We start from the raw sequence: 26,038 nt of genomic DNA on the forward strand, positions 1-26,038 counted from the left end.
ACTGCAGTCCCATTTTATTTCCAATTTTAAGACTGAACAGAGATAAGATTCAGAGATATCTCTGAAGGGGAAAGAAAATGGGCGAAAGTACGACCAGGAAAACCAGGCAATCTAGACCCACCTCCCAGGTAAGCAAACCAGGAGGCCCAGTGTTACAAGAGAAGAGAGCAGAGTCAGGGTGTTGTTAAGAGACATTTTGGGGAAGACGGTGGGCCCATAAGGTAGACATCCATGAGCTAATCGAGGGTAGAGAGGACACCAAGGGGAAGGAGACCCTCTTCCTCATGCTTCAGTGAAACAGGAAAGGGAGGTCTGTCCAGAACCTCAGGCAATCCGAGACATCCTGTGAGACACTTGCAGCAGGAACAGGGATGGGGTGGACCCACTGTGGGCATGGGGAGTCACCATTGCAAGAGAAGTTGAGGGCCGGTCACTGGAGGAGATTGACATAATTTGCAGGGAAGAGTCCAAAGTTGCCATGGCAACGTCCCCGCCACCAGCCCTCATCCACCATCTCGATGTCAGTGATGATGTCATCTGGATCGAAGGAAAGCTCATCACTTCCCTCTGAGGAGGAAACCAGGGAGATATTAAGATGCTCAGACAGGAATTCCTCCATCCCTCCCTCCTTTCTTGATGCCAAGCCTGGGCCCTTCCCTGACCCCCAGGACTCATCCCCTTCCTGTGTATCAGGGGTCTCCAGGCACCAGGCCCCCTCAGGATACTTCCCGCCTACCTCCTTGGTAATCATACAGGGCAACAGCTGAGAGTCCCATCGCCCCAGCGCCAGCCGGGCTGCCTGACGATCCTGCATGAGACATGTAAATGTGGTCTCATCAACATGGAGAAGGCACACAGAGACATCCTGCTGGGTGATGGGGAAAGTCTCCCTCCCCTTCTCCCCCACACTGCCCACTCACCAGCCAGGGCGGAGGAAGCAGGGGACTCTTCAGGCTCCAGCACATCCTCATAGTCCCCCTCTGGTCCATCGTCCTGCTCCTGCTGGTCCCCAACATCCTCATAGTCATTCTCTGGCTCAGGATCCGCCTCATATACTGGCTCTTCCTCCAGCTGGAAGGCTTCGGGAGTCCTGGGGGGCAGAGCTGGTGGCTCTTCATTGTACTGGGTAAAAACAGTGTGTAGGAAGGTGACTTCTACTGACAGGATGAGTCGATGGATGCCCTCCACCTACCCACCTCTCCACAGGAGCACCCATCATCCATCTTCATCCCACAACCTCCTCCCACACCCACTCACTCAAAACACCCACCCAGCGTGGGAGGGGGAAGGAGAGTGGAAAGCCAGGCAGAGTCCCCGAGAGACTGGGAAAATGAAGCGAAAGTGCATTGTGGTGATACCATGTCTAGGAATTATTGTGTATCGGCTATCGTGTGATAACAGGCCCTAGTTTGCTCAGTACTTGAGAGTTTTACAGGATACAACACTTTCACTGCGAAGGCCAGAGCCCATCCCAGGCAAAGCAGGGCTCACTCCATACTTTCCTAGAACCTGAGGAGATGGTGTGGGGCAGAGTCTTTGGGGTTCTGCTTACCTCTGGAGGATTCTGCCTCATGGGCAGGGAGGGCACTTGACGTTCCCTGCTGGTTTTCACAGGCTCAGGCTCTGAAGGCGGTCGGCTCTCTGCTGGAGGCCAGGCCTGTGGAGAGGGAGGTACTCACAATCTTACACTTACAAGGCATGCCCCTCCTGCTCTCCGCCAATCCAAATGGAGCTTGTCCCTCAAGACAGCCCCCAACCTGAAGTGAGGGCTCCTTCCTCTTAGTTCCTGTAACCATGAAAGTCCCCTGGTGCACTACATATGTTTGTGTTGTTTTCACTACATATGTTTGTGTTGTTCTTTTTGTTCTTCCCTGACATTCTGGCATATGAGGTCCAATTACAGTCAGAATAAATCTTCCTGAAGACAGGGCCAGCGGACTCTGCCCAACACAGGCGAGGCTGTTGCCTTCTTTTCTGCCCATCATTTGGACCCTACAGCTTCAGTCTGGGCTGAAGGTTCCCCATGTGGATCCTGGAGGGCCAGACACTCACCGCTGAGGAGATTTTCTTGGGCAATGGGGCTGGCACCACCGGCTCTTCCAAGGGCTGCTGAGCCTCCCGGCTCACCGTTACCACTGCCTTTCGCTCCTGTTGCTGCCTGGCCATCCGCGTTGCCTTCTCCTCTTCCTCCTGCTTCCTCTTCTCCTCAGCCATGGACTCAAATTTGGCCTTCAGCCCACGGGCACCGCTGGAGGCTACAGACGCAGGGAAGAAAATTCCAGTTGTCTTGGATTAGGAAGGAGGGTAGGAGTGGTGAGTATCCAGAGTTAACTATCCAGAAGGAGAGAAGACGGGAAGGGGACTCAGGGAGGGAAAAACAGGGGCAGTGATAGAGGCACATGGGATTATAGGAAGGTAGTTTGGGCCTGAAGCCTAGATTCCCATCTAGCCATTCTGTGTGACCTCAGGCTTTTGTCCCTTCTAAATTATAAGCCCCGGTCCCTAAAGCTGTTTAACCCAAAGCAAGGTTGGGTTAAGCAGCTCCTTTCATGTCTACCTTCCTTAAATGGGTATGCCTCCTAGCCAGCACCATCCTCTGCCCAGTCCCGAGCTCCTGCCCTGACCATCCCCCCCAATAGTGTCCCTCCCTCCCTCTCAGTGTCCTCTGCCCCCAGTTCCTTCCTCTGCCACGCTACCCTTCTATCCACTTGAACTGGCCTTTCTAGGAGACAGAATCTGGGAACATAAGGCTAGGAACCAAGAATTCCTCAGCTAATCTAGTTAAAGACATGCAGAAGATAATCTGAGGAGGAGAAAGAGTAAGAATGGAGAGGATGTGAAAGGCGCTAGGGAGAGGGAACCATTGAGACTCACCCGCTTCTGTGGGTGTCGTCTTCTTATAAGCTGTGGTCGGGGCCTCCATTTCACTGAAGCCAACAGCACTCTGCGAATTGAACAGGATGTGCCGCGTAGGGCAGGATGGAGAGACATATGAGCAGTGGAGGCCACGGCAGGAAGTATCCTTAACCACATAGGGCTCCACAGTTGGCGAGGGTCCTACAGTATTGTTTTGTGGGTAACGAAGTTCTAAACCAGTGAACTCAACGCCCCCTGTTAGAAGCTCAGTGTACTGAGAATCTCACAGCTCAAGTCTATTCCCTAGAAGTAGCAGGGCCTCTGGCCATGCAGGAGGAGGAGCTAGTACACCAGAGGACAGTGACATGGATGGGGAGGACACTAAGGGTTGGGTTAAGCAATGTCACCAGTCCATGAAATTACAACCAACATTACCGTTCCCTGGGATTTATTTCTCCTCTTGGTCGCTCTCTGCCACCCCCCATTCTCAGTTAAAGCTCAGGCAGTGGAATCCGTGTCTGCCAAAAACTGGAGGCGATCCCCAGGGAGAGCAGGACCTCGGCAGGATGGGCGGGGCACCGCAAAGCTCTCGCACACCACACATCCCCTGCCCACCTTCCTCTCACTGTTCTCTGAGTACGTCCCTAAACACGGGAAGCCCTTCTCAAGACCTTGGGCTTGGAAGTGCTTTACCTTATCCACTCGGTCCTTCTGGATTCCATACTGGCCACCAAAGCCCTTGGCATAGTCTGCAGGACAGAAAGTTCTGGGAGTCAAAATAGGAGATTACAAACCGGGCATGGTGGCGCACGCTTGTAATCCCAGCATTCGGGAGGCTGAGACCGGAGGATCGCAGTTCGCAGACGGCCTCAGCTACTTAGTGAGGCCCTTTGCAACTCAGTGAGACCCTGTTTCAAAATAAAAAAAGAAAGAAAGAAAAAGAAAAGAAAAAAGAAACGTATGCCTTTCCTTATTCCCATAGAAGCATATAGGAATGTCAGCGAACAACTTTTTTAATAGTGAAGCTCAAAAGAAAAGAGGAAACAGATGTGCTGGTGCATGCCTGTAGTGCTTGGGAGGCTGAGACAGGAGGATTGCAGGTTCGAGGCCAGCCTCAGCAGTTTAGCAAAACTCTGTCTCAAAATATAAAATATAAAGCCCAGCATGGTGGTGCACACTTGTAACCCCCGCATTCGGGAGGCTGAGACGGGACGATAACAGCTGACAGCCAGCCTCAGCTACTTAATGAGGCCCTTTGCAGCTCAGTGAGACCCTGTTTCAAAATAAAGAATACCCCTGGGTTCCTGGGTTTCATCCCCAGTACCTTGTAGATGATTCAAACAATATTATCAATGAATAAAACCTAATTTATGATTATAGAACACTATACCCAAAACTATAAAATACACTTTTTTTTCTTCCATCCACAAAGAACATTGACAGAAACAAAGCATGTGCTGGTCTGTACAATAAGTTTCAATACAGTGTGTGTGTGTGTGTGTGTGTGTGTGTGTGTGTGTGTGTGTAAGTGGGGATTGAACCCAGGGACACTCTACCTCCAAAGTACACCCCAGCCCTATTTTTTATTCTTTATTTAGGAACAAGTTCTCACTAAGTTGCGAATGGCCTCACCAAGTAGCTGAAGCTGGCCACGCACAAACCTGCAATCTTTTTTTATTTTTTATTTTTTATTTTTTTACAGTACTGGGGATGGAACCCAGGGGCATTCTATATCTTAGCTATTATTCTATATCTTAGCCCTATTTTTTTATCTTTTATTTTAAAACAAGTTCTCACTAAGTTGCAGACGGCCTCACTACTAAGTAACTGAGGCTGTCCTCGAACTGTGATCCTCCTGTCTCAGCCTCCCAAGTACTGGGATTACAAGCATGCACCACCATGCCCAGCACATTAAGTTTCAATATTTCAAAAGATCATGTTCTGATCACAATAGAATTTAAGTAGAAGTCAATATCAACAAAATTATCTAGAAAATTCCATTAATACTTAGAAAATAAATAATCCATTTTTTTAAAACCTATGGGTCAAGGAAGAAATCACAAGAGAAATTAGAAAATGTGAATTGAATGAAATTAAAACATGCATAACATTTGTAGAATGCAACAAAAACAGTGTTTAGAGGGAAATGTATAGTTTTTCCATATAGAAAAGAAAACCAAAATCAGTTATCTAGATTTCTACCTTAAGAAGCTAGTAAAAGAATAAATTAAATCAGCATTAAGAAAAAGGAAAAAACAGCAGGGTTTCAATTCCCCATAATGCAAAAACAAAAAAGAAAAAAATGGGCATATCATATTGCTCCAAAAAAATTTTGTTTTGTACTGGAAATGGATTGAGCCCAAGGGCATTCCACCTCCGAGCTACACTCCCAACCCTATTTTTATTTATTATTTTGAAATAGGATCTCATGCCAGGCGTGGTGGCGCACGCTTGTAATCCCAGCGTTCGGGAGGCTGAGACCAGAGGATCGCGGTTCGCGGACAGCCTCAGCTACTTAGTGAGGCCCTCTGCAACTCAATGAGACCCGGTTTCAAAGTAAATAATAAAAAATAGGGCAAGGGGTGTAGCTCGGAGGTCAAATGCCCCTGGGTTCCATCCCCAGACCCGCAAAAAAAAAAAAAAAAAAAAAAAAAAATAGGGTCTACTAAGTTGCAGTGGGCCTCACAAGTTGCTGAGGCCGTCCACGAAATGGTCACCTTCCTGTCTCAGCCTCCCAAGTACTGGGATTACAAGCGTGCACCACCATGCCCGCTGCTACAAACCTTAAAGAGTTAAAAAGACAATGAAGGAATATTACAAGTGAATGTATGCCAACACATTAAGGAACTATTCAAAGTGAAAAGTTCCTTTGAAAGCACGATATACCACAAATGACTTAAAAAAAAAAAAATAAGCTGGGCTTGGTGGCTCACACTTGTAATCCCAGCATTCGGGAGGCTGAGACCGGAGGATTGTGGTTCGCGGACAGCCTCAGCTACTCAGTGAGGCCCTGTGCAACTTAGTGAGACCCTGTTTCAAAATGAAGAATAAAAAATAGGGCTGGGGTGGAGTTCAGAGGTAGAATGCCCCTGGGTTCAATCCTCAGACCCCCCCCAAAAAAAAAAGAAAGAAAGAAATGCTGGCAACTTTGAACATGTCTGTACAGACAACTGCTTCCCTGAGGGGCTTTAAAATTAAATCACCTGTGGTTTTAAGGCTGAAGCGTGGTTCAGGGCATGTGCACGTTAGTGAACTTCACTCAAGAGCTGTGGGAAATCACAGGACTGTAACTGTTGGTCAGTTTAGATATGCATTCGTAGCCAAGTGTGGCAGCACAGACCTGCAATTCCAGTACTTGGGTGAGTGAGACGGGAGGACTCCGGGTTCAAGGACAGCCTCCGCAACGTAGTGAGGCTCTCAGTAACCTAGTGAGACCCTGTTTTAAAACAAAAAATAAAAAGGGCTGGGAGTGTAACTCAGAGAAGGAATGCCCTGGGTTTGATCCTCAGTACCTCCAATAAATAAATATGCCATGTGCGCTGGCTTAGACCCTGTTTCCAAATAAAAATGTAAAAATAGGTCTGGGAGTGTAGCCCGGAGGTAGAAGGGCTTCCAGGAACCCCAGTACCACCAAAAAAAATTATATATATACATATATATGTGTGTGTGTGTGTGTGTGTGTGTGTGTGTGTGTGTGTGTGTGTATAATAGGTCTGGGAGTATAGCCCAGAGGTAGAAAGCCTCTGGGTTCCACCCCTAGTACCACAAAAAAAAAAAAAAAGATAACCATAGACTAGACAGCAAAAATATGAAAGGCAAAAAGAATGTAGTCAATCCTATAGAGGAGCAAACAAGACAACCTAAAGGAGGAGAAAGGAGGGGGGAAGAAGGGAAATCTCTAAAACACACAATGTACTTAAACATATCCAAGCCAACCACTAAGCCAAGCAAGGGAGGGAGGGACGGGGAGGGAATGGGGTGGGAATTGAGTAGGGGTTAAATGATGTACATGTATGTACACACAAGTCTTTTTTAACCCCAATATAATGTATGAATATAATGCACCAATAAAAAATTAAAAAGAAAAAAGAAAAAGAAAGAGAAGGGACATATGTTTCCTCTAATATGCCCAAGCTAGGGAGCATCGGGGATACCAGAGGGACTCCAGAAAATGGAAAGGAAACCTCAGCAAAGTTTGAATGGAAAAGTAGGAGAGGAGGAAGGCTGAACTTGATTAATGAGGGTCCACATCCGAATATGTGTAAAAGTATGAATATGGCATGATTACCCTGGACAATCATTGGTGGGAGCGGAGGAAGGGAAAATGGGGGTTGGGGGGAGAGGACCCCAAGTACAGTTTAAATGTATACCATTTATTTTCAATAAAAATATGTATAAAATATTTAATAAAAACAGAAAAAAATAATGTAGTCAAAAAGAATCTGTTTCCGGCCAGGTGTGGTGGTGCACACTTGTAATCCCAGCATTTGGGGGAGGCTGAGACAGGAGGATCTTGGTTCAAGGACAGCCTCAGCTACTATTTAGGTTCTTTGAAACTCAGTGAGACCCTATTTCCAAATAAGAAATAAAAAGTAGGACTGGGGGTGTAGCTCAGAGAGAGAATGCTCCTGGGTTCTATCCGCAATACTACAAAAGGAAAAGAAAAGAAGAGAAGAGAAAAGAAAAGAATCTGTTTTCTTTATTATTCAAGAAGATAAAGTGATTAATTTAATTTTACTTTAGTTTTGTACTGGGGTTCAAACTCAGGAAACTTCTACCTCCAAGCTATACCCCTAGCCTTTTTATTTTTTAATTTATTTAATTTATTTTCTTATTTATTTATTTATTTATTTTGCAGTATTGGGATTGAACCCAGGAGCATTCTACCTCAAAGCTACACCCCAGCCCTATTTTTTTTTATTATTTACTTTGAAACAAGGTCTCACTAAGTTGCAGAGGCCGACCTCACTAAGTAGCTGAGGCTGGCTGTGAACCTGTGATCCTCCTTTCTCAGCCTCCCAAGTACTGGGATTACAAACTTGTGCCACCCCACCAGCTAGAATAACTTATTTTCAATCTATTCCGAGAAAAAAAAAAGAATTAAAGAAAACTCTATCAACCTCACAGAAAGCGATAAAGGAGGAAAAAAGCAGCAGCAAGCACACACAGGCAGGGTTCATAAGCGGGTTGGGAGCGGGGCATAGCATTAAAGGACGGCTGGCGATGTTGTGAGGCGGAGTCTTAGAATAGCTGGCCAGGCAGGTTGCTGGGCTGCAGGAGGTCCTTGCCTTTCTGAGAGGCGTGTATCTCCACTTCTCCTTTGTAATCAAAGCCCACTGCTGACTATAGAGAAATGGACAGAGAACTGGTTAGAATCAGAGCCGGCAGCCCTCTGTCCCGACTCACCCTTACTCCCAGCTCAGCCCCAAAGGTAGTTTCCAGGTGAGGTTTTAACCTAGACCCCGGGTGTGGGGCGGTACACTACAGAGTGGTGAGCATAGGCTGGGGGCACAGTTCCAAATCCAAATTTCTCCTGCCCGTTGTTGTTTACCTTTACACAATTTTCTTAGCAACACCACACACCAGCGTCTTCAAATATACGAGGAAGAGAGCCAAACCTATTTCACCTCCCTCGACTGTGAAATGAGAAACGCTCCCCCTTCGTCTGGAATAATATGACTAAGCAGAACAAGGTGCATACAGTGTCTGCCTTGAATCACTCCCTAACTTGTTTGCCTGAGTTATTCTTACCGAACTTACACAGAGTAGTAGGTGGAAAAGTGCCTTGTCAACTATAAAGCGCTGTGCATAGCCAGGCATGGTGGTGCACGCCTGTCCTATACTTGGAAAGCTAAAACAGGAGGATCACACTAAAGATCAGCCTCGGTAACTTAGCTAGACTCTCAGCAACTTGGTGAGACCCTATTTTGTGTGTGTGTGTGTGTGGGTCTGGGGTTGGAACCCAGGGGCATTCGACCATGAGCTATACCCACCCCCTGCCCTACTTTCTTTTCCATTCTTTATTTTGAAACCGGGTCTCAATGAGTTGCAAAAGGCCTCACTAAGTAGCTGAGGCTGTCCGTGAACCGCGATCCTCCAGTCTCAGCCTCCCAAATGCTGAGATTACAAGCAGCCACCACGCCTGGCTAATTTCAACAAACAAAAAACTAAAAGGAGCCGGGCATGGTGGCACACACTTGTAACCCCAGTACGTGGGAGGCTGAGACAAGAGGATGGCAGGTTTACGGCCAGCCTCAACTACTTAGTGAGGCCTTCTGCAACTTAGTGAGACCCTGTTTCAAAATAAAGAATAAAAGCCGGGCGTGGTGGTGCACGCTTGTAATCCCAGCATTTGGGAGGCTGAGACCTGAGGATTGCGGTTCGCGGACAGCCTCAGCTACTAAGTGAGGCCCTCTGCAACTCAGTGAGACCCGGTTTCAAAATAAAGGGTAAAAATAGTAGGGCAGGGGGTGTAGCTCAGAGGTCGAATGCCCCTGGGTTCCATCCCCAGACCCGCAAAAAAATAAAAATAAATAAATAAATAAATAAATAAATAAATAAAAAATAGGGCTGTGGTGTATCTTGGAGGTAGAATGCTCCTGGGTTCAATCCCCAATACCACACACACACATACACACACACACACACACACACACACACACACACACAAAGCCACCACGAAATCGGGTCTTGATAATTTGCTGACACTGGCTTGCAACCTGCCACCCAAGTACCAGGATTACAGGTGTGCACCACCATACCTGGCTCTAGCTTGCTTTTTTCCCTTTAAAACTACTCTTTTAAGCACAGCGTGGTGGTGCACGCTTGTAATCCCCGCACTTGGGAGGCTGAGACAGGAGGATCACACAGGTTCGAAGCCAGCCTCAGATACTTAGTGAGGCTCTCAGCAACTAAGTGAGACCCTGTTTTCAAATAAAATGTAAAATGAGTCTGGGAGTATAGCCCAGAAGTAAAAAAGCCTCTGGGTTCCACCCCAGTAACACACACACACACACACACACACACACACACACACACACATAAATAAGTAAAAATAAAAAATAAAACAAAACCACTGTTTTAGCCAGGCGTGGTGGTGCACGCTTGTAAACCCAGTACTTGGGAGGCTGAGACAGGAAGATCCGGGTTCATGGCCAGTCTCAACTACTTAGTGAGGCTCTCTGCAACTTAGCGAGACCCTGTTTCAAAATAAAGAATAAAAATCAGGCTGGGGGTGTAGCTTGGAAGTAGAGTGTCCCTGGGTTCAATCCCTAGCACTGTAAATAAATAAATAAATAAATAAATAAATAAATAAATAAATACTACTCTGTTGTACAAAGAACTCTGCTAAATCCTGTGAAGAGTTACTTTCACTTCATAAAATCATTGTACTCCTAATTAATCATTCTACTTGATTATTTGCTGCCACGGTATTAAAAAGCTGCTTCCCTGAAAGGCATAAATATTAATACGGTTTTGATTTAGGCCAAAAGAGAAGCTTTGGAAATTCTCCTCTCTTTATGCATACAGGCATAGTAAAAAGCAGTAGCTTGAGGAATTCTTATTCAGAGTGAGTCTGTGCCTCGATTATATATTGTCTGTAGTGCCGCCATCGGACCCAGGCCCTCACACAAGCGTGGCAAATGCTCTACCACTGAGCAGCCCCGTCTCACTGACATGACTGTCGGGCTCAGCATGTGACCTCGAACGCTGGCCCTAGGGAACTGGCGAAGGTGGGTTATGGGAGCGATCCTTGTGATAGTGCCAGACCCTAACAGAACCCGCCGCCGTGCCGTCTCTTACCCAAGACGTGAGGATGTACATTGGGGGAATGCCGGTATGCCCCCTAAGGAGGCTGGTGTGTGTGAAAGAGCCATCGCTCACCTTGTCAGCTCGGTCCCTCTCCACTCCGTATTTGCCCCCAAATCCTTTGGCAGCATCAGTCTGTGAAGAGTGTTTCTCCACCTCAGCCACGTACTCGTGGCCCACAGCGCTCTGAGGAAAACCAAGAGCAGAGGGTGTGAAAGGGTTAAAATGACTTGGAAAAGAGGGATGCAGAGATGCCAAGGGAGGGATGTGGGAATATGAGATATGTCACCCTGGCTCAGAGCTGCGCGGCTGCTCCGGTGGTGTGGTGCCGAGGGCTGCGAAAGGGTGACTTTCCCCACTCTCCTTTAATACCGCTAGGGAGCCACCATTCGGAAGATGCTCAGAGGACGGGGCAGGGAGCCAGAGGGCAGAGACAGATAGACAGAGCGAAAAGAGGCAAAACAAGGGCACTGAGCATGGAAGCAGATGGGAGCATAGTTAGGGGGAAGGAGGACTGAGGTCTGATGGGCCCAGGCTACCATCCCTGGGACGGAACTTTCCACTGAGTCTGCCCGGTGACTTTGTACTAGACCTTTCCTCCTATAAGGCCATCAGAGTCCTGAAGTGAATTCTGAGCTTTTCTACAACATGTAATGTGTAATATGTATACAAAGAGATCACTAAACATACAATCAAGAAACTAGTAAGAGAGCTGGGCGTGGTGGCGCACGCTTGTAATCCCAGCATTCAGGAGGCTGAGACGGAGGATCACGGTTTGAAGACAGCCTCAGCTACTCAGTGAGGCCCTTTGCAACTCAGTGAGACCCGGTTTCAAAATAAAGAATAAAAAATAGGGCTGGGGGTGTAGCTTGAAGATAGAATGCCCCTGGGTTCCATCCCCAACCCCCTCCCCCATAAAACCTAATAAAAGAAGTTGCAACATAGCTATGATACATAAACACTTAAAAGCAGCGAATGCGCCGGGCGTGGTGGCACATGCTATAATCCCCGCGCTTGGGAGGCAGAGACAGGAGGATAGTGCAGGTTCAAAGCCAGCAGTGCTGGCTTAAGAGACCCTGTTTCCAAATAAAATATAAAATAGGTCTGGGAGTGTAGCCCGGAGGTGGAAGGGTTCCATCCCCAGTACCACACACACACACACACACAAAGCAGCAAGTGGTTCTAAGACCGATTTTTCCCTTCTCCAGGAGTGTTCTCTCTCCTCAGTACAGGAGTGGTTATGTGTCTGGAGCAGCAATGGACCTGCTGTTCTAAAAGCTTGCCTCTGTTTCCTGCCATCTGTATCTTAGGTGTTGAGATCAGAAAAAAAAAAAAACCCCACAAATAACACATGGGCATTTTATTTGAAAGCCCAAATGAGTATTATGTCCTTTAAAAATATGTTTTATACCATAAAACCAACAAATGAGCCAATTTATTTTATTATTATCATTGTTTTAAAACAAATCTCTCCCTTTCAACTCACCCTGTCCATCCGGTCTCTTTCCACTCCAAACCGACCGCCGTAGCCGTGGGACGCTTTGGGCCCCGATTCCATCTCTTTCTTCTTGAGGACATTGTGCTCCTCAGACACTTTGCTCCTCAGCTGGTGGATGCTGGAAGTAACCACATGACTGAGATTCACGGAGCACAGGGATGTCAACGAACCCATGCTCCTAGGAAAAGGGAAATCTTGCGGTCTTTCTCTTTATGTGTAGCGATAACCTGCTTCCCCCGAATATACAAGTAATGGGTATTAAAATGAGAGATGAGCCGGGCGTGGTGGCGCACGCTTGTAACCCCAGCATTTGGGAGGCTGAGACGGGAGGATCGTGGTTCGAAGCCAGCCTCAGCTACTTAGTGAGGCCCTTTGCAACTCAATGGAGACCCTGTTTCAAAATAAAGAATAAAAAATAGGGCTGGGGATACGGCTGTAGCTTGGAGGTAGAATGCCCCTGGGTTCCATCCTTAGTACCGCCAAAAAATATTTAAAAAATGAAAAATAAAATAAAAATAAGGTATGAGTATGGCTCACACACCACAGCCTGAGGTAAGCTCTCCAGAAACAAAGTATTTCATCTAGTGTGTTAGTCTGCCGTCTAAAGTAATCTTCTGATCTTCAGTCCCATTTTTCATGTTCTCAAGCATTACATGACAATGAAATCTACGCTGAAATAACTGGGGAGTTATTTTTCTCCCTGCATAAACCTGCAATCCATCTCAAGAAGCATAAAAATATTCATATATCCTGGGACCCACAGATTTTAGCCCTAGGACTTCACCCAGGGAAATAATTTTATTTATTTTTATTTTTTTTGGTGGTATTGGGGATGGAACCCAGGGGCTTTCTACCTCCGGGCTATACTCCCAGACCTATTTTATATTTTATTTGGAAACAGGGTCTCACTAAGTTGCTGAGAGCCTCACTAGGTAGCTGAGGCTGGCTTCAAACCTGTGTGATCCTCCTGTCTCAGCCTCCCAAGTGCGGGGATTACAAGTGTGCACCACCACGCCCGGCTCAGGGAAATAATATAAATATGACAAACCTCAGTATCTCACCATTCATTGAAATGTTGTATATGATAAGAAAAGAAGAAGAAGAAAATCTATATAGCCAACAGTTGAAAAGTAGTTTATAAAGTTAAAATGCTAGCTGGGTGTGGTGGCATATGACTAATCTCAGTTCCTGAGAGGCTGAGATGGGAGGATCATAGGCTTGAAACCAGCCTCAAGCCGGGCGTGGTGGCGCAGGCTTGTAATCCCTGCGCTTGGGAGGCTGAGACAGGAGGATCACACAGGTTCGAAGCCAGCCTCAGCTACTTAGTGAGACCCTGTTTCCAAATAAAATATAAAATAGGTCTGGGAGTATAGCCCAGAGGTAGAAAGCCTCTGGGTTCCACACTCAGTACCACCAAAAAAAAAAAAAGAAAGAAAGAAAGAAAGAAACCAGCCTCAGCAACTTAGTGAGGCTGTCAAAAATAGCAAGATAAAAAATAAAAAATAATATAGGGAGGGGGAGGGCTGGGGGTGTACCTTGAAGGTAGAATGTCCCTGGGTTCAATCCCCAGCACTACAAACTCAAAAAAAAAAAATTTGAAATATTACCTTTCAATAACCTACTGTCATTGAAAATGATACTTATAAAAATGCAACATTGGGAAAATTTATTTATGCATTAGTATTTTTTGTCAAGAATTAACATCCTCTGAGCCAGGCATGGTAGCTCATGCTTGAAGTTCCAGCATTTGGGAGGCTGAGATAGGAGAATCATGGTTCAAGGACAGCTTCAGCTAATTAATGAGGCTCTTTGCAACTCAGTGATATCCTGTTTCAAAACAAAGAATAAAAAATAGGGCTGAGGGTGTAGCTCAGAGGTAGAATGTCCCTGGGTTCCATCTCCAGTACCAAAAAAAAAAAAAAAAAGAAAAGAAAAGAAAGAAAAAAAAGAAAAGAAAAAAGAAGAAAAAGAATTAACACCCTCTAACCCTGTTTTCCTCAAGTCTGGTATCACACACATGTGGACACCTATCAATCAGGACACTTTTGGGCAAAAGAACCCTAGATGAGACATTTGACTTTCTGTAGCAAGCAATGAAGGTTTGAGATATTGAGACAGTGCTGTTGCTGTGACATCGGGACAAGCAGACACATTGGCTACAGGTAGCCTGGTCATCTCACAGCAGAAATTCTTTTTCCATGGAAGAACAGATCCATCTGGTGGCCTTGTGGTTAATCCCACTGAAGGCCTTTTTAACAGCCTTCTCAGCGGTAGTCACAGTTAATTTTGGAAAGCTGGCTATGAACCAGACGCAATTAATCTAAGTACTGGAAGAACCCTCCGTTCCCATGCCTCCCTAAACCCTCTGGCAGTGGTGAAAGCAGAGGGCCTATGTTGCCAGTTCAACAACACCAACACGTGGGAACTGCCTATGCCAGAAAACCCGCTGGCTCCAAAAACATGGGAACCACTGTCCAGTGTTTCCCAGATGAAGTATTCAGGTGAGTGAAGAGAATGGGGCCAAGTGTTGCTTTCAGTAGAGAAAATCTGTAAAGTTTAAATGAGCTTAATTACTGTTAGGTGGATCGTAACTATTATATGAAACATATTTTAAAAAGGAATTAGAAAAATGGTATATGGGAGTATCCACCTTAATGAACGGCATGAAGACTAGTCACAGGATTATGCCAGTAGATGTTACCATTTGAATGAAAATATTATAGTTGCCAGTGTGGTGACACACACTTATGATCCTAGTACTTGGGAGGCTGAGACTGGAGAATTTTGGTTCGCTACTTAGTAAGGCCTTTTGCAACTGAGACCCTGTTTCAAAATAAAGAATAAAAAAAAGGGCTGGAGAGTGTAGCTCAGAGGTAGAAAGCCCCTGGGTTCAATTCCAGTACTGCAAAAAAAAAAAAAAAAGTTACAGTCAAAGAAAACCAATGTGTGTGTGTGTGTGGAGGGGGGTACTGGTACTGGGGGATTGAACTCAGGGGCATTCTTCCTCTGAGCTATAACCCCAGTCCTATTTTTTTATTCTTTACTTTGAAATAGAGGTCTCACTAAGGTTTGGAGGGCTTCACTAAGTAGCTGAGGCTGGCAGTGAACTTGTGATCTTTCTGTCTCAGCCTCCCAAGTACTGAGATTACAAGTGTGCACTACCACATTCCGCTTGAAAACCAACTTTTTTTTTAACTTCTTTAGGATATATCTGAATCCATCCTGAATAGGCCTTAATATCATTCCTTTATTTGATACATTTTAAACAATCTTTGAATATTAGGCACAGTTAGGCTCTAAGACACAAAGATGATTTATGTATGAAGATGGTCATGTGGAAGAGATAGAGAGGAAAACAGAGTTATAATTCAAGCCAGGCGTGGTGATACAGGCTTGTAATCCCAGAAGTTGGGAGGCTGAGACAGGAGGATCGCAGTTCGTGGCCAGCCTCAGCTACTTTAGTGAGGCCCTTTGCAACTCAGTGAGACTCTGCTTCAAAAAATAAAGAATAGCTGGGCGTGGTGGCGCACACTTGTAATCCCAGCAGTTGGGAGGCTGAGACAGGAGGATCGCAGTTCGCGGCCAGTCTCAGCTACTTAGTGAGGCCGTCTGCAAATCAGTAAGACCCTGTTTCAAAATAAAGAATAAAAAATTGGGCAGGAAGTGTAGCTCGGAGGTAAAATGCCTCTGGGTTCCATCTCCAGACCCGCAAAAATAAATAAATAAATAAATAAATAAATAAATAAATAAATAAATTAAAAAAAAATAGGGCTGGGGGTGTAACTTGGAGATAGAATGCCCCTGGGTTCCATTCCCAGTACTGAAAAAAATAAATAAAATAAGCAATGAGATATCTATAAAAGGGATGCTATTTGACAATAAAAAGGAACAAAAGATTGATACACATAACACTGTGGCTAGATCTTAAAAACATTAAGCTAAGTAAAAGAAGACAAGCACAAATGAATACAATCTATATTATTTCACTTATGTGAATGTCTAGGTCAGGCAAAACAGCCCTATTTTTTTCAACCCTTACTACTGGAGATTGAATCCAGGGGCATTCTCCCTTTGAGCTACACCCCCAGCCCTGTTTATTAAAATTATTTATTTGAATAAATAGCCTCACTATGTAACTGAGCCTGGCCATGAACTGTGATCCTCCCGTCTCAGCCTCCCAAGTACTGGGTCCGCAGGAGTGCGCCACCATGCCCAGATTAAGACCCTGTTTTCATGAAAAGCCAATAAGGCAGGGTGGGAGTGGGCAATCGACTACAAAGAGGAGTATTTTGTAATAATGGAAATACTCTACATCTTGTCTGTATTGGTGGTTATATGTATGTATTATCAAAATTCACTGAACTATTTATCATATCCACTAATAAAGTTGATTTTTAATATAAGAAACAAAAAAAAAATAAGTGAAAGATAGACTTTAGACACTCCTGAAGAAGTTCATGCTTATGAATGGGATTATAGTATGTTATTAAGGTCAAACTATAAACCACTTAGTTGTTTTATTTATTTATTATTTACCTATTTTGGTGGTACTAGAGATTGAACCCACAGGCATTCTACCTTTGAGCTCCACCCCCAGCCCAATTTTATTTCTTATTTGGAAATAGAGTATTGCTAGGTTGATGAGAGTCTTACTACTTGCTGAGGCTGTCCTTGAACCTGTGTTCCTCCTATCTTAGCCTCCGAAGTATTGGGATTACAGGATTACAGGTGTGTACTACCACGCCTGGCTCACTTAGTTGTTTTAAACTGTGATTAGTGGAAGGTAAAAGTTTAGCTTAAGGGAATCTGCATTCCATTTCAACAAGAAAATCACAACATGCCCAAGGGCTAGGATGTATGTACCTCAGCAGCAAAGCTCAGACCCTGGGTCTGATGCTCAGTGCAAAAAAAAAAAAAAAAAAAAAAAAGTCGAGAATTCAGCTCATAGAGTCAGACTGAGCTGAATTCAAATTATTAGCTGTATGTCCTTAGACAAATTACTAAACATCAAAACATCACTGTTGCCCGGCATGGTGGCACACGCTTGTAATCCCTGTGCTTGGGAGGCTGAGACAAGAGGATTCAGCTGGCTTAAGAGACCCTGTTTCCAAATAAAATATAAAGTAGGGCTGAGAGTGGAAGGCCCCTGGGTTCCATCCCCAGTACCACCAAAAAAAAAAAAAAAAAAAAAATCACCGTTCATTTTTCTGTGAAATCAGGAAACATCATATATGATGTGTTTTTTTTTAAACAGTACTTGGCATGACATTTGACAGCTTAATAGAGTTGCCAGGGATTCTTATCCCTGTAGCTCTACACAGTACCCCGTGAGATAAACAGAGCAGGTATTATTATTATTCCTAGTCACTGGTGAAATAGGGTGGCGAAATCATTCTGTTTAACACCCTGAGCCCTTCTATAGAGGAGCCGGGACCAATTCCCAGATCTTCTCAAAATTTGATTTCAATACTCTTGGCACTGTCATTCTTCATTTCTACTTTGTATAAAACATCAGGGTGAGCCGGGTGTGCTGGCTCACGCTTGTAATCCCAGCATTTGGGAGGCTGAGACAGGAGGATCCTGGTTCGTGGCCAGCCTCAGCTGTTAGGCCCTGTGCAATTCAGTGAGACCCTGCTTCAAAATAAAGAGTACAAAAATAGGGCTGGGGGTGTAGCTCAGAGGTAGAATGCCCCTGGCTTCCATCCCCAGTGCTGAAAAAAAAATAAAGTCAGGGTGCAAAAAAGTGGACAGGCCACCAAGACAGGTACATGGTACCAAGACCCTGAGTACATGGTCATGCTTATCAGCCAGGGAGGGTGTGCCCTAAAGGCCAGACCTTTCAGGAAGGACCGAAAGCCAAGGCCACGCTGCTCAAAGTGCAGCCGCTGAGCCAAATGATTTCTCTTCCAAAATGGAGGTTGTGTGTGTGTGTGTGTGTGTGTGTGTGTGTGTGTGTGTGTGGTACTGGGGTAGAACCCAAGGGCTTTCTACCTCTGGGCTACACTCCCAGACCTATTTTATAATTTATTTGGAAACAGGGTCTCATTAAGTTGCTGAGAGCCTCACTAAGTAGCTGAGGCTGGCTTCGAACCTCCTGTCTCAGCCTCCCAAACGCAGGGATTACAAGCGTGCACCACCACGCCTGGCTCACAATGAAAGTTAAAAAAAAAAAAATAGCCGGGCGTGGTGGCGCACGCTTGTAATCCCGCGCTTGGGAGGCGGAGACAGGAGGATCGCGCAGGTTCGAAGCCAGCCGTGCTGGCGTAAGAGACCCTGTTTCAAAAATATAAAATAGGTCTGGGAGTGTAGCCCGGAGGTAGAAGGGCTTCCAGGAACCCCAGTACCACCAAAAAAAAAAAAAAAAATAGCTGGGCATGGTGGGACATGCCTGTAATCCCGGTGCCTGGGAGGCTAAGACAGGAGGAGTGCATGTTCAAAGACAGCCTCAGCAGTGTAGTGTGAGTCAGTAACTTAGTAAGACTCAGTTTCAATAAATAAATAATAAATAAATAAATAAATAAATAAATAAATAAATCTGGGCATGGTGGCTCACACTTGTAATCCCCATGCTTGGGAGGCTGAGACAGGAGGATCACACAGGTTCAAAGCCAGCCTCAGCTATTTAGTGAGGCTCTCAGCAACTTAGTGAGACCCTGTTTCCAAATAAAATATAAAATAGGGCTGGGAGTATAGCCCAGAGGTAGAAATCCTCTGGGTTCCACACCCAGTACCACCAAAAAAAAAAAAAAAAAAAAAAAAAAAAAGAAAGAAAGAAGGCTGGAAAGGTAGCATGCTCCTGAGTTCAATCCCCAGCACCACTAAATAAATAAGTAAATATCATGTTTGTATTTTCTGTGTCCTTTTTAATTTTTCCAGCAATTCAATTTTATTTTGTTTTACAGAAGTGTTAGTCTATGATGGATTTGAAGATAATAAGGAGAAAAAATACTGGTAGAGCCGAGTGTAGTGGCGCATGCTTATAATCCCAGTACTTGGGAGGCTGAGACAGGAGGATTGCACAGATTCAAAGCCAGCCTCAGCTACTTAGTGAGGCTCTCAGCAACCTAGTGAGACCCTGTTTTCAAATAAAATATAAAATAGGTCTGGGGGTGTAGCCCAGAGGTAGAAAGCCCCAGAGTTCCACCATCAGTACCACCAGAAAACAAACAAACAACAACAAAATCCACTGTAGAGCTGGGTGTGGTGGTGCATGCTTGTAATCTCAGTATTTGGGAGGCTGAGATAGGAGGATTGCTTAGGTTGGAATTCAGCCTCAGCTACTTAGTGAGGTTCTCAACAACTTAGTGAGTCCTGGAGGCTGAAACAGGAGGATCGCACAGGTTCAAAGCCAGCCTCAGCTACTTAGTTAGCGAGGCTCTCAGCAACTTAGTGAGACCCTGTTTCCAAATAAAATATAAAATAGGTCTGGGTGTGTAGACCAGAGGTAGAAAGCCTCTGGGTTCCATTCCCAATACTACAAAAACAAAAAACAAAAAACCCACCAGGTAGGTTCCATAGACAGTTTAAGAGGCCCTGTCCTAGAAGAATAAGGATCCTTAACTAGTCCAGAGGAAAACACTAAGGAAAACGAGTGGGCAAGAGTGGCCAGGGTGGAGGGAAGGGCCGCTGCCCTCGGAAATGAGATGTTCTTTTTGTACAATAGATGAGAGGTGAAGAGGATCTTTGGAGCTGTTTTCTTTTTTTTTTCTTTTTTTTGGTGGTACTGGGGGTGGAACCCAGGGGCTTTCTACCTCCAAGCTATACTCCCAGACCTATTTTATATTATATTTGGAAACAGGGTCTCACTGAGTTGCTGAGAGCCCCACTAAGTAGCTGAGGCTGGCTTCGAATCTGTGCGATCCTCCTGTCTCAGCCTCCCAAGCGTGCGCCACTACGCCCGGCTTTGGAGCTATTTTCTGAATCACCAAACCACTTCACAAACTAAATTTATTCAAGACAGCCCAAAAAAGGAACGCTGCAGTGTAGGGGAAGGTAGTGAGGTTAGGTTGAACCGCCACTTCCTTTTCCTGCTCTGTCTTCACAGCTCAGTAGCTCCTCTTCTCCCAACTGCCCCTTCACCCCCAGGGCCTGGGTGATTCCCACCAGACCATCTAGGTTGGCCCAGCCCACATTAGCCAGAGAGAACCAGGGATCAGGCCCTGACTGTGGCAGTGTCCTCTGAGGTCTTCTGACACAGATGGGAAACCTGAGGATCAGAGATGATGAGAAACTGGTCCACGGCCACCTGGCCTGCTACCAGCAGGGACCAGGCTGTTACACCTTGGTAGCCTGGTGAGTGAGCGTTTGTGGAAATATCTCCTACATTTATTCTATTGGGTATAGATCCAGTTACGCTGACAAGAAACTATGCAGAGTCACCCCTTCATCCGACTTCAGGGGACGCAGTGGAAGTAATGTATGGGGTGGAGCGTGCAACACAGCAGCTGGGTAAACACCATCTAGGAAGAAAGAAGCTGTCATGTTCCCATGCTTACCTTAGGGTTTTGTTTTTGGTTTTGTTTTTTTGCAGGTCTGAGGATGGAACCCAGGGGCATTCGACCTCCAAGCTATACCACCAGCCCTATCTTTTTTTCCTTCCTTCCTTCCTTCCTTCCTTCCTTCCTTCCTTCCTTCCTTCCTTCCTTCTTTTCTTTGGTGGTACTGGGGTTCCTGGAAGCCCCTCTACCTCCGGGATACACTCCCATGGGCTACACTCCCAGACCTATTTTTTTTTAACTTTTTTATGTGGAAACAGGGTCTCTTAAGCCAGCAAGGCTGGCTCCGAACCAGCGCGATCCTCCTGTCTCTGCCTCCCAAGTGCGAGGATTACAAGCATGCGCCACCACGCCCGGCGATTTTTATTCTTTATTTTGAAACAGGATCTCACTAAGTTGCAGAGGGCCTCACTAAGTAGCTGACGCTGTCCTTGAGCCACAATCCTCCTGTCTCAGCCTCCGAAGTACTAGGATTGCAAGTGTGCGCCACCACGCCCGGCTTATGTTAGGTTTGTAGGAAGAAAATCTGATTAAATTAATTTATGTCAGCAGAGGCATTAGATATCAAAGACAGATAATAGGGTTAGGGGGACAGGAGGCAAGGCATGAAATGAAAATTCATGACGACACATAGAGAGACATACAAAGACAGACTCTAGATAAAACCAAATATAAAGACACACAGACACAAGCCAGGCGTGATGGCACAGGCCCACAATCCTTGTTACTTGGGAGGCGGAGGTAAGAGGAGCACAAGCTTCAGGCCAGCCCAGGCAATTTAGCAAGGGCTTGTCTCAAAAGAAAAGTTTTAGAAAAGGGCTATGGATGTAGCCCAGTGGTACATATAACACTTGTACAGCCATGTGCAAGGCCCTGCATTTAATCTCCAGCACCACATGAACACAATTCAACAATGAAACCCAGGCATGGGCTGCCTCTGTTTCCTCTTCCATGTGTCCCCTGAGTGTCTGAGTTTACTCTGGGCTCTTCACAGACACTCTTCGTGTTACAGTTATTTTGGCACCTACTTGATGTGCTCTGTACGTCCAGAGCCCTCGATGGTCTTGGCGCCCCACCGTTGCTCCTTCTCAGAGATGTCATTCTGCAAAAGACAGCACCCAACAGTAAGTGCTGGCAAGAAACAGGCCATGCTGCGAGGGGTCCAGCCACTCTCAGCCACAGCCCCACGGCCCTGCACCGGCTGCCTTCTTCAGTCAGGGACTTGGTTTTTTTTTTGTTTGTTTTTTGTTTTGGTGGTACTGGGGGTGGAACCCAGGGACTTTCTACCTCTGGGCTATACTCCCAGACCTATTATATATATATATAATTTTTTTTTAAACAGGGTCTCATTAAGTTGCTGAGAGCCTCACTAAGTAGCTGAGGCTGGCTTCGAACCTGTGTGATTCTACTGTTTCAGCCTCACAAGCACTGGGATTATAAGCATGCGCCACCACGCCCGGCTCAGTCAGGGACTTTGTGTTGGTAAATATCATATGTTGGTAAATATCGGACCAGGAGTGCACAGCTCGACAGCAGGAACAGATTTATTTGGAGGATCTGGGAGGAGGCACCTGACCGGGAGGGTCCAGGAGAGTCCGGGCCCCTTCCTGACAGACTAGGGGCCTTTTATGGGGCATTAGCAGGGAGGGAATAGTTACACCGTCGTGGCTTTTCCCCATTGGTGGTCTTGACAGGGGCCAGGCAGGTATGTTTATGGGCTGGGGCAAGGGATGGTTAGGCCACTTTTCCCACCACTGCTGGAGTTGTGTGTTCTCCACCTCCTCTGCCAGGCCTCCCAGCTAGACCCCACACTTTGCTCACCTCCTATGTTTTCCCACCCAACCTCATGTGAATATTCATCCAGTGACCTCTGAAGACTCTATTCCTACTCTCCTTTCCACGGTCCCCTCAAGGTCTCCTACAACATCTCAATCCACTCCAGTCACACATGTCCAGCCAAAAATCTGGATCATAGGCCAGAGGAGCCCCAGGTGCACTGGCCCCTCGACTTCGGCATAGCCTGGATGGCCCCTCAGTCACAGTCACACTCATCCACACTTGTCTCTTTCTATCCTCGACACCAGCTTTCATGCACGCCCCACTCATGACAGCCAACAGTCCTCTCCATCCATCATGCCCGGAGGACCATCTCAGTCCCAGGTAGTCCTGACCTGAGCCTCCTCAAAGGTCTCACAGAGTGGCCCAGATGCCCTGCCCCCACATCCTCCTCGTCTAAGCAAAGCGACTTCCACACTCACCACGAAGTCAGGGTCTGTGTCCCAGTCATCACCCTGGGTCTCCACGGAAACAGATACATCATGCCCCACTACAGACTTCCACATCTGAAGGTGACAGAGATGGAATAATGAGGACAAAAAAAAAAAAAAGGCTCAGAAGGAGGGAAATATGGATGCCAAAAATAATGATAGAACAGCCCAGTGTTTCCAGCCATTTATTTTAGAAGGAAACAGAAGCTAAGGCAAAGCAAATATGCTCAGTTAGAGGAGGCAGGCATGATGGTACATGCCTGTAATCCCAATACTTTGGAGGCTGTGACAGGAGGATGGTAGGTTTGAGGGACTCACTAAGTTGCCAAGGTTGGCTTTGTACCTGTGATCCTCCTGTCTCAGCCTCCCAAGTACTGGGATTACAAGCGTGTGCCACCACAGCCAGCTTGTTTCTTTGTTTTTAACATAGCTCACTAAGTCACGGAGGGCCTCTTTCTAGCTGGAAACTTCTCTGCTTATCTCTTCCTCTTCAGATAACTCATTCCATCAGGGGCCTTCCCCTGTTCACTGTCTCTCAAAGAAGACCCTTTGCGCCCACTCCCCAGACTCTCCTGTCTCTTCATCCACACCTGCAGACTCTAGTTTCTCCTTCCTTCCTTCCTTCCTTCCTTCCTTCCTTCCTTCCTTCCTTCCTTCCCTTCTTCTCTCTTTCTTTCTTTCCTTCTGGTACTAGGGATTGAACTCAGGGGCATTCAATCTTTGAGCTACTCCCCCCAGCTCAATTTTATTTCTTATTTGGAAACAGGGTCTTGCTAGGTTGTTGTTTCACTGCTAGGTGAGCCTGTTCTTGAACCTATGATCCTCCTGTCTCAGCCTCCCAAGTACAGGGATCACAGGCGTGCACCACCACACCAGGCTCTGGCTTCTACTTTCTGTTTCCACTGGGAAACTTCATGCTTCTCCAGGCTCTGTGAATACCCCCTTGAGAACCAGCTCAGGGGAAATTCAAGGGAGATGGGCCAAAGAGGACACTGGAGAAGTGTGCCTGAGTCACGCCGTGGGCTGAGTCACGGTGCGCAGCAGCTCTGCCTTCCCCACTGGGGCGGCAGTTGTGGGTGGAGCGTGAGGATCTAAACAAGACCTGTGCATCCTCACAACCCTCTTTTTGCGTCTCTCGTGCTGCTCTAAGGCCAGCGGGCCTCATGCAGAAAACTGGAAAGGAGAAGTCTCTGCGGTATTCGTGAGTAATAAGGAAGCTATGGGGACCGACTGTCTCATCCTCTTTCCAGCTGTTCCTCTGAGGCCTTGGCCCTCCCATCTCCCTCTCACCTTGTCCCATATTTTGAAATAAAGAGAAAAATCACAGAAACAGAGACAACTTAATATTCTCCACCTACTGACCAGAAGCCAGGAAAACAAGAGTCACTAGAAGAAGGGGGAGACTGGAGAGCAAGCTGGTGAGGCCTGGAGCCGAGGGCGCGGGCTCGACGGAGGCCTCCTCGCGAGGCTCTTCTGGCTTCAGAGACTGTGGCAAGGGAATCAACTGTAGAGTACGTGCTCCTCTGCTGGGGACCAGATTAGGCAGCACACAAACACCAACTTAAATGATTTGCCAACTCACTGATTATCTCTGATTTCCCCGATAGAAAATAAAGGGCTTAACCTAGCTCATCTGAGATCCCACAGTCATAAAAACTCACCCTAGCCAAACAAGCATGCCTGGACTTGGCCTCCATCTGTACTTTGTTCTTAGCACTAGTGGACCTTAGTGATGACTTCCTGATCTACATTTCTTATGTGCCGTTTGTCTCCCTGCCAGACTCTACGCTCTTCGAGAGCAGCCTTCATCTTCATCTCCTGTGGTCCTTCTTCCTTCCAACTCAGTTTCAAGGTGCTCCAGCCCTTAAAGTGGGCTGCTCTTAGCAGAAACCAGGCAGCACTTTGCTGGGTCTGGGGTCCTAAGTGGCTGCTGAATCGTGCTCTCAGGCACCAGCCCTTTCTTTCTGCTTCTGTCCCCAGGTGCTTATTCTTGACAACCACTGCACCCCAGCCTTCTGGCCATTAGAGCCTACTAGAAGTGACCTTATCCATCACCAAGGGCCAGGGGCCAGGTAGAGGTCTCTCTGTTCTTACCCATACTCCCCAAGTCTCCCACCTCTTGCAGTACCCACCTCCACTGTGAGCTCGGCTGTGAGTGTTTCTTCTCAAATCCCGGCTCCTCTTGTCCACACACAGCACCTTCTCTGACTACGGCCACTTTAGCGCAAGAAACTGAGTGGCGGCTCCAGTTCCGTATTCAGGGTTTCTGTCATTTCCTGTCACCCTGTCCTCACAGCTACTTCCTGAGGTTTGAGTCAGTTCCTTCTGCTTTAGGCACTTAAATCATAAGGGTTGAATGTTTCTACGCCGCGTCTTTTGCAAGGTTTTGCGGGTCATGGAGCAGTGATAAAATGCTGCTCTGGCTCTCAGTTTGTAATCTCATCAGAGAACAGACATCCAGCCAGAAAAACAGATTAAAGAATGCTGTAGAATGGCTTCGGTGTCCTCAATAGATGGACAGCTGCATTCGCCATAGCAAAAGAATTCAGAACATTTGGTAAGGGTGGTAGTGATCAAGAAGGGCTTCATGGAAAAAGCGATTTACATGTGGATTTTGGAAGATCTAATAGAAAACTCACTTTTACACTGCCCACAGCACTAGCACTTACAAGGTTGATGTCCATATAGTTATTGTCCAAATAAGTACTGATCAGTTGAGTGCTGGGAAGGACTCAACTCCCAGGGGTCGGGTCAAGGCAAGACATGGAGGTTCCTCACTTGTTTGGCAGCTGTGTAAAATCTGAGCTCACTGGTAGATTTGGTCCCAGATAGAAGGGAACATTTTGGAAGAATAAGGCATCAGCTAATGGCGAGTGTCTCTGGCATCCCTTGCTGCCCTTCCCTTTCCTCTGGAGGGCAGACTTGCTCTGATGACTTGTTTTGGTCTGTGAGGTGGTCCCTACCTTAAGATGACTGCAAGCTTTGCTCTGCTCTTTCTCTGCCCAGCAAAGCAATCTCCTATTCTCCTGCATGGCTCCTTTGGCATCCTGGGTCCACGAGGGTCAATGGCAACATCCGAAGAGCCCCAGGCATCATGTGAGGACTTGGGAGTC

General features: G+C 46.4%; 1 protein-coding gene across 1 annotated transcript; it reads right to left on the reverse strand.

Annotated features, from left to right (window-relative positions):
- Positions 1-430: 430 nt before the first annotated feature.
- On the reverse strand, positions 431-25,088 carry HCLS1 (hematopoietic cell-specific Lyn substrate 1; the record flags this gene model as incomplete). Its single annotated transcript, XM_080696224.1, has 13 exons — positions 25,058-25,088; positions 22,917-23,000; positions 21,687-21,760; positions 12,152-12,281; positions 10,741-10,851; positions 8,145-8,199; positions 3,550-3,605; positions 2,875-2,944; positions 2,053-2,255; positions 1,553-1,657; positions 921-1,122; positions 737-808; positions 431-567 (listed from the first exon to the last, which is right to left on the reverse strand). The coding sequence occupies exons 2-13, from the start codon at positions 22,998-23,000 to the stop codon at positions 431-433; spliced, it is 1,299 nt and encodes a 432-aa protein (XP_080552350.1). The 5' UTR covers positions 25,058-25,088.
- Between the last annotated feature and the right edge of the window lie 950 nt (positions 25,089-26,038).

The sequence above is a fragment of the Muscardinus avellanarius genome (genome assembly GCF_963383645.1).
Source record: "Muscardinus avellanarius genome assembly, chromosome: 5".
NCBI lineage: Eukaryota > Metazoa > Chordata > Mammalia > Rodentia > Gliridae > Muscardinus > Muscardinus avellanarius.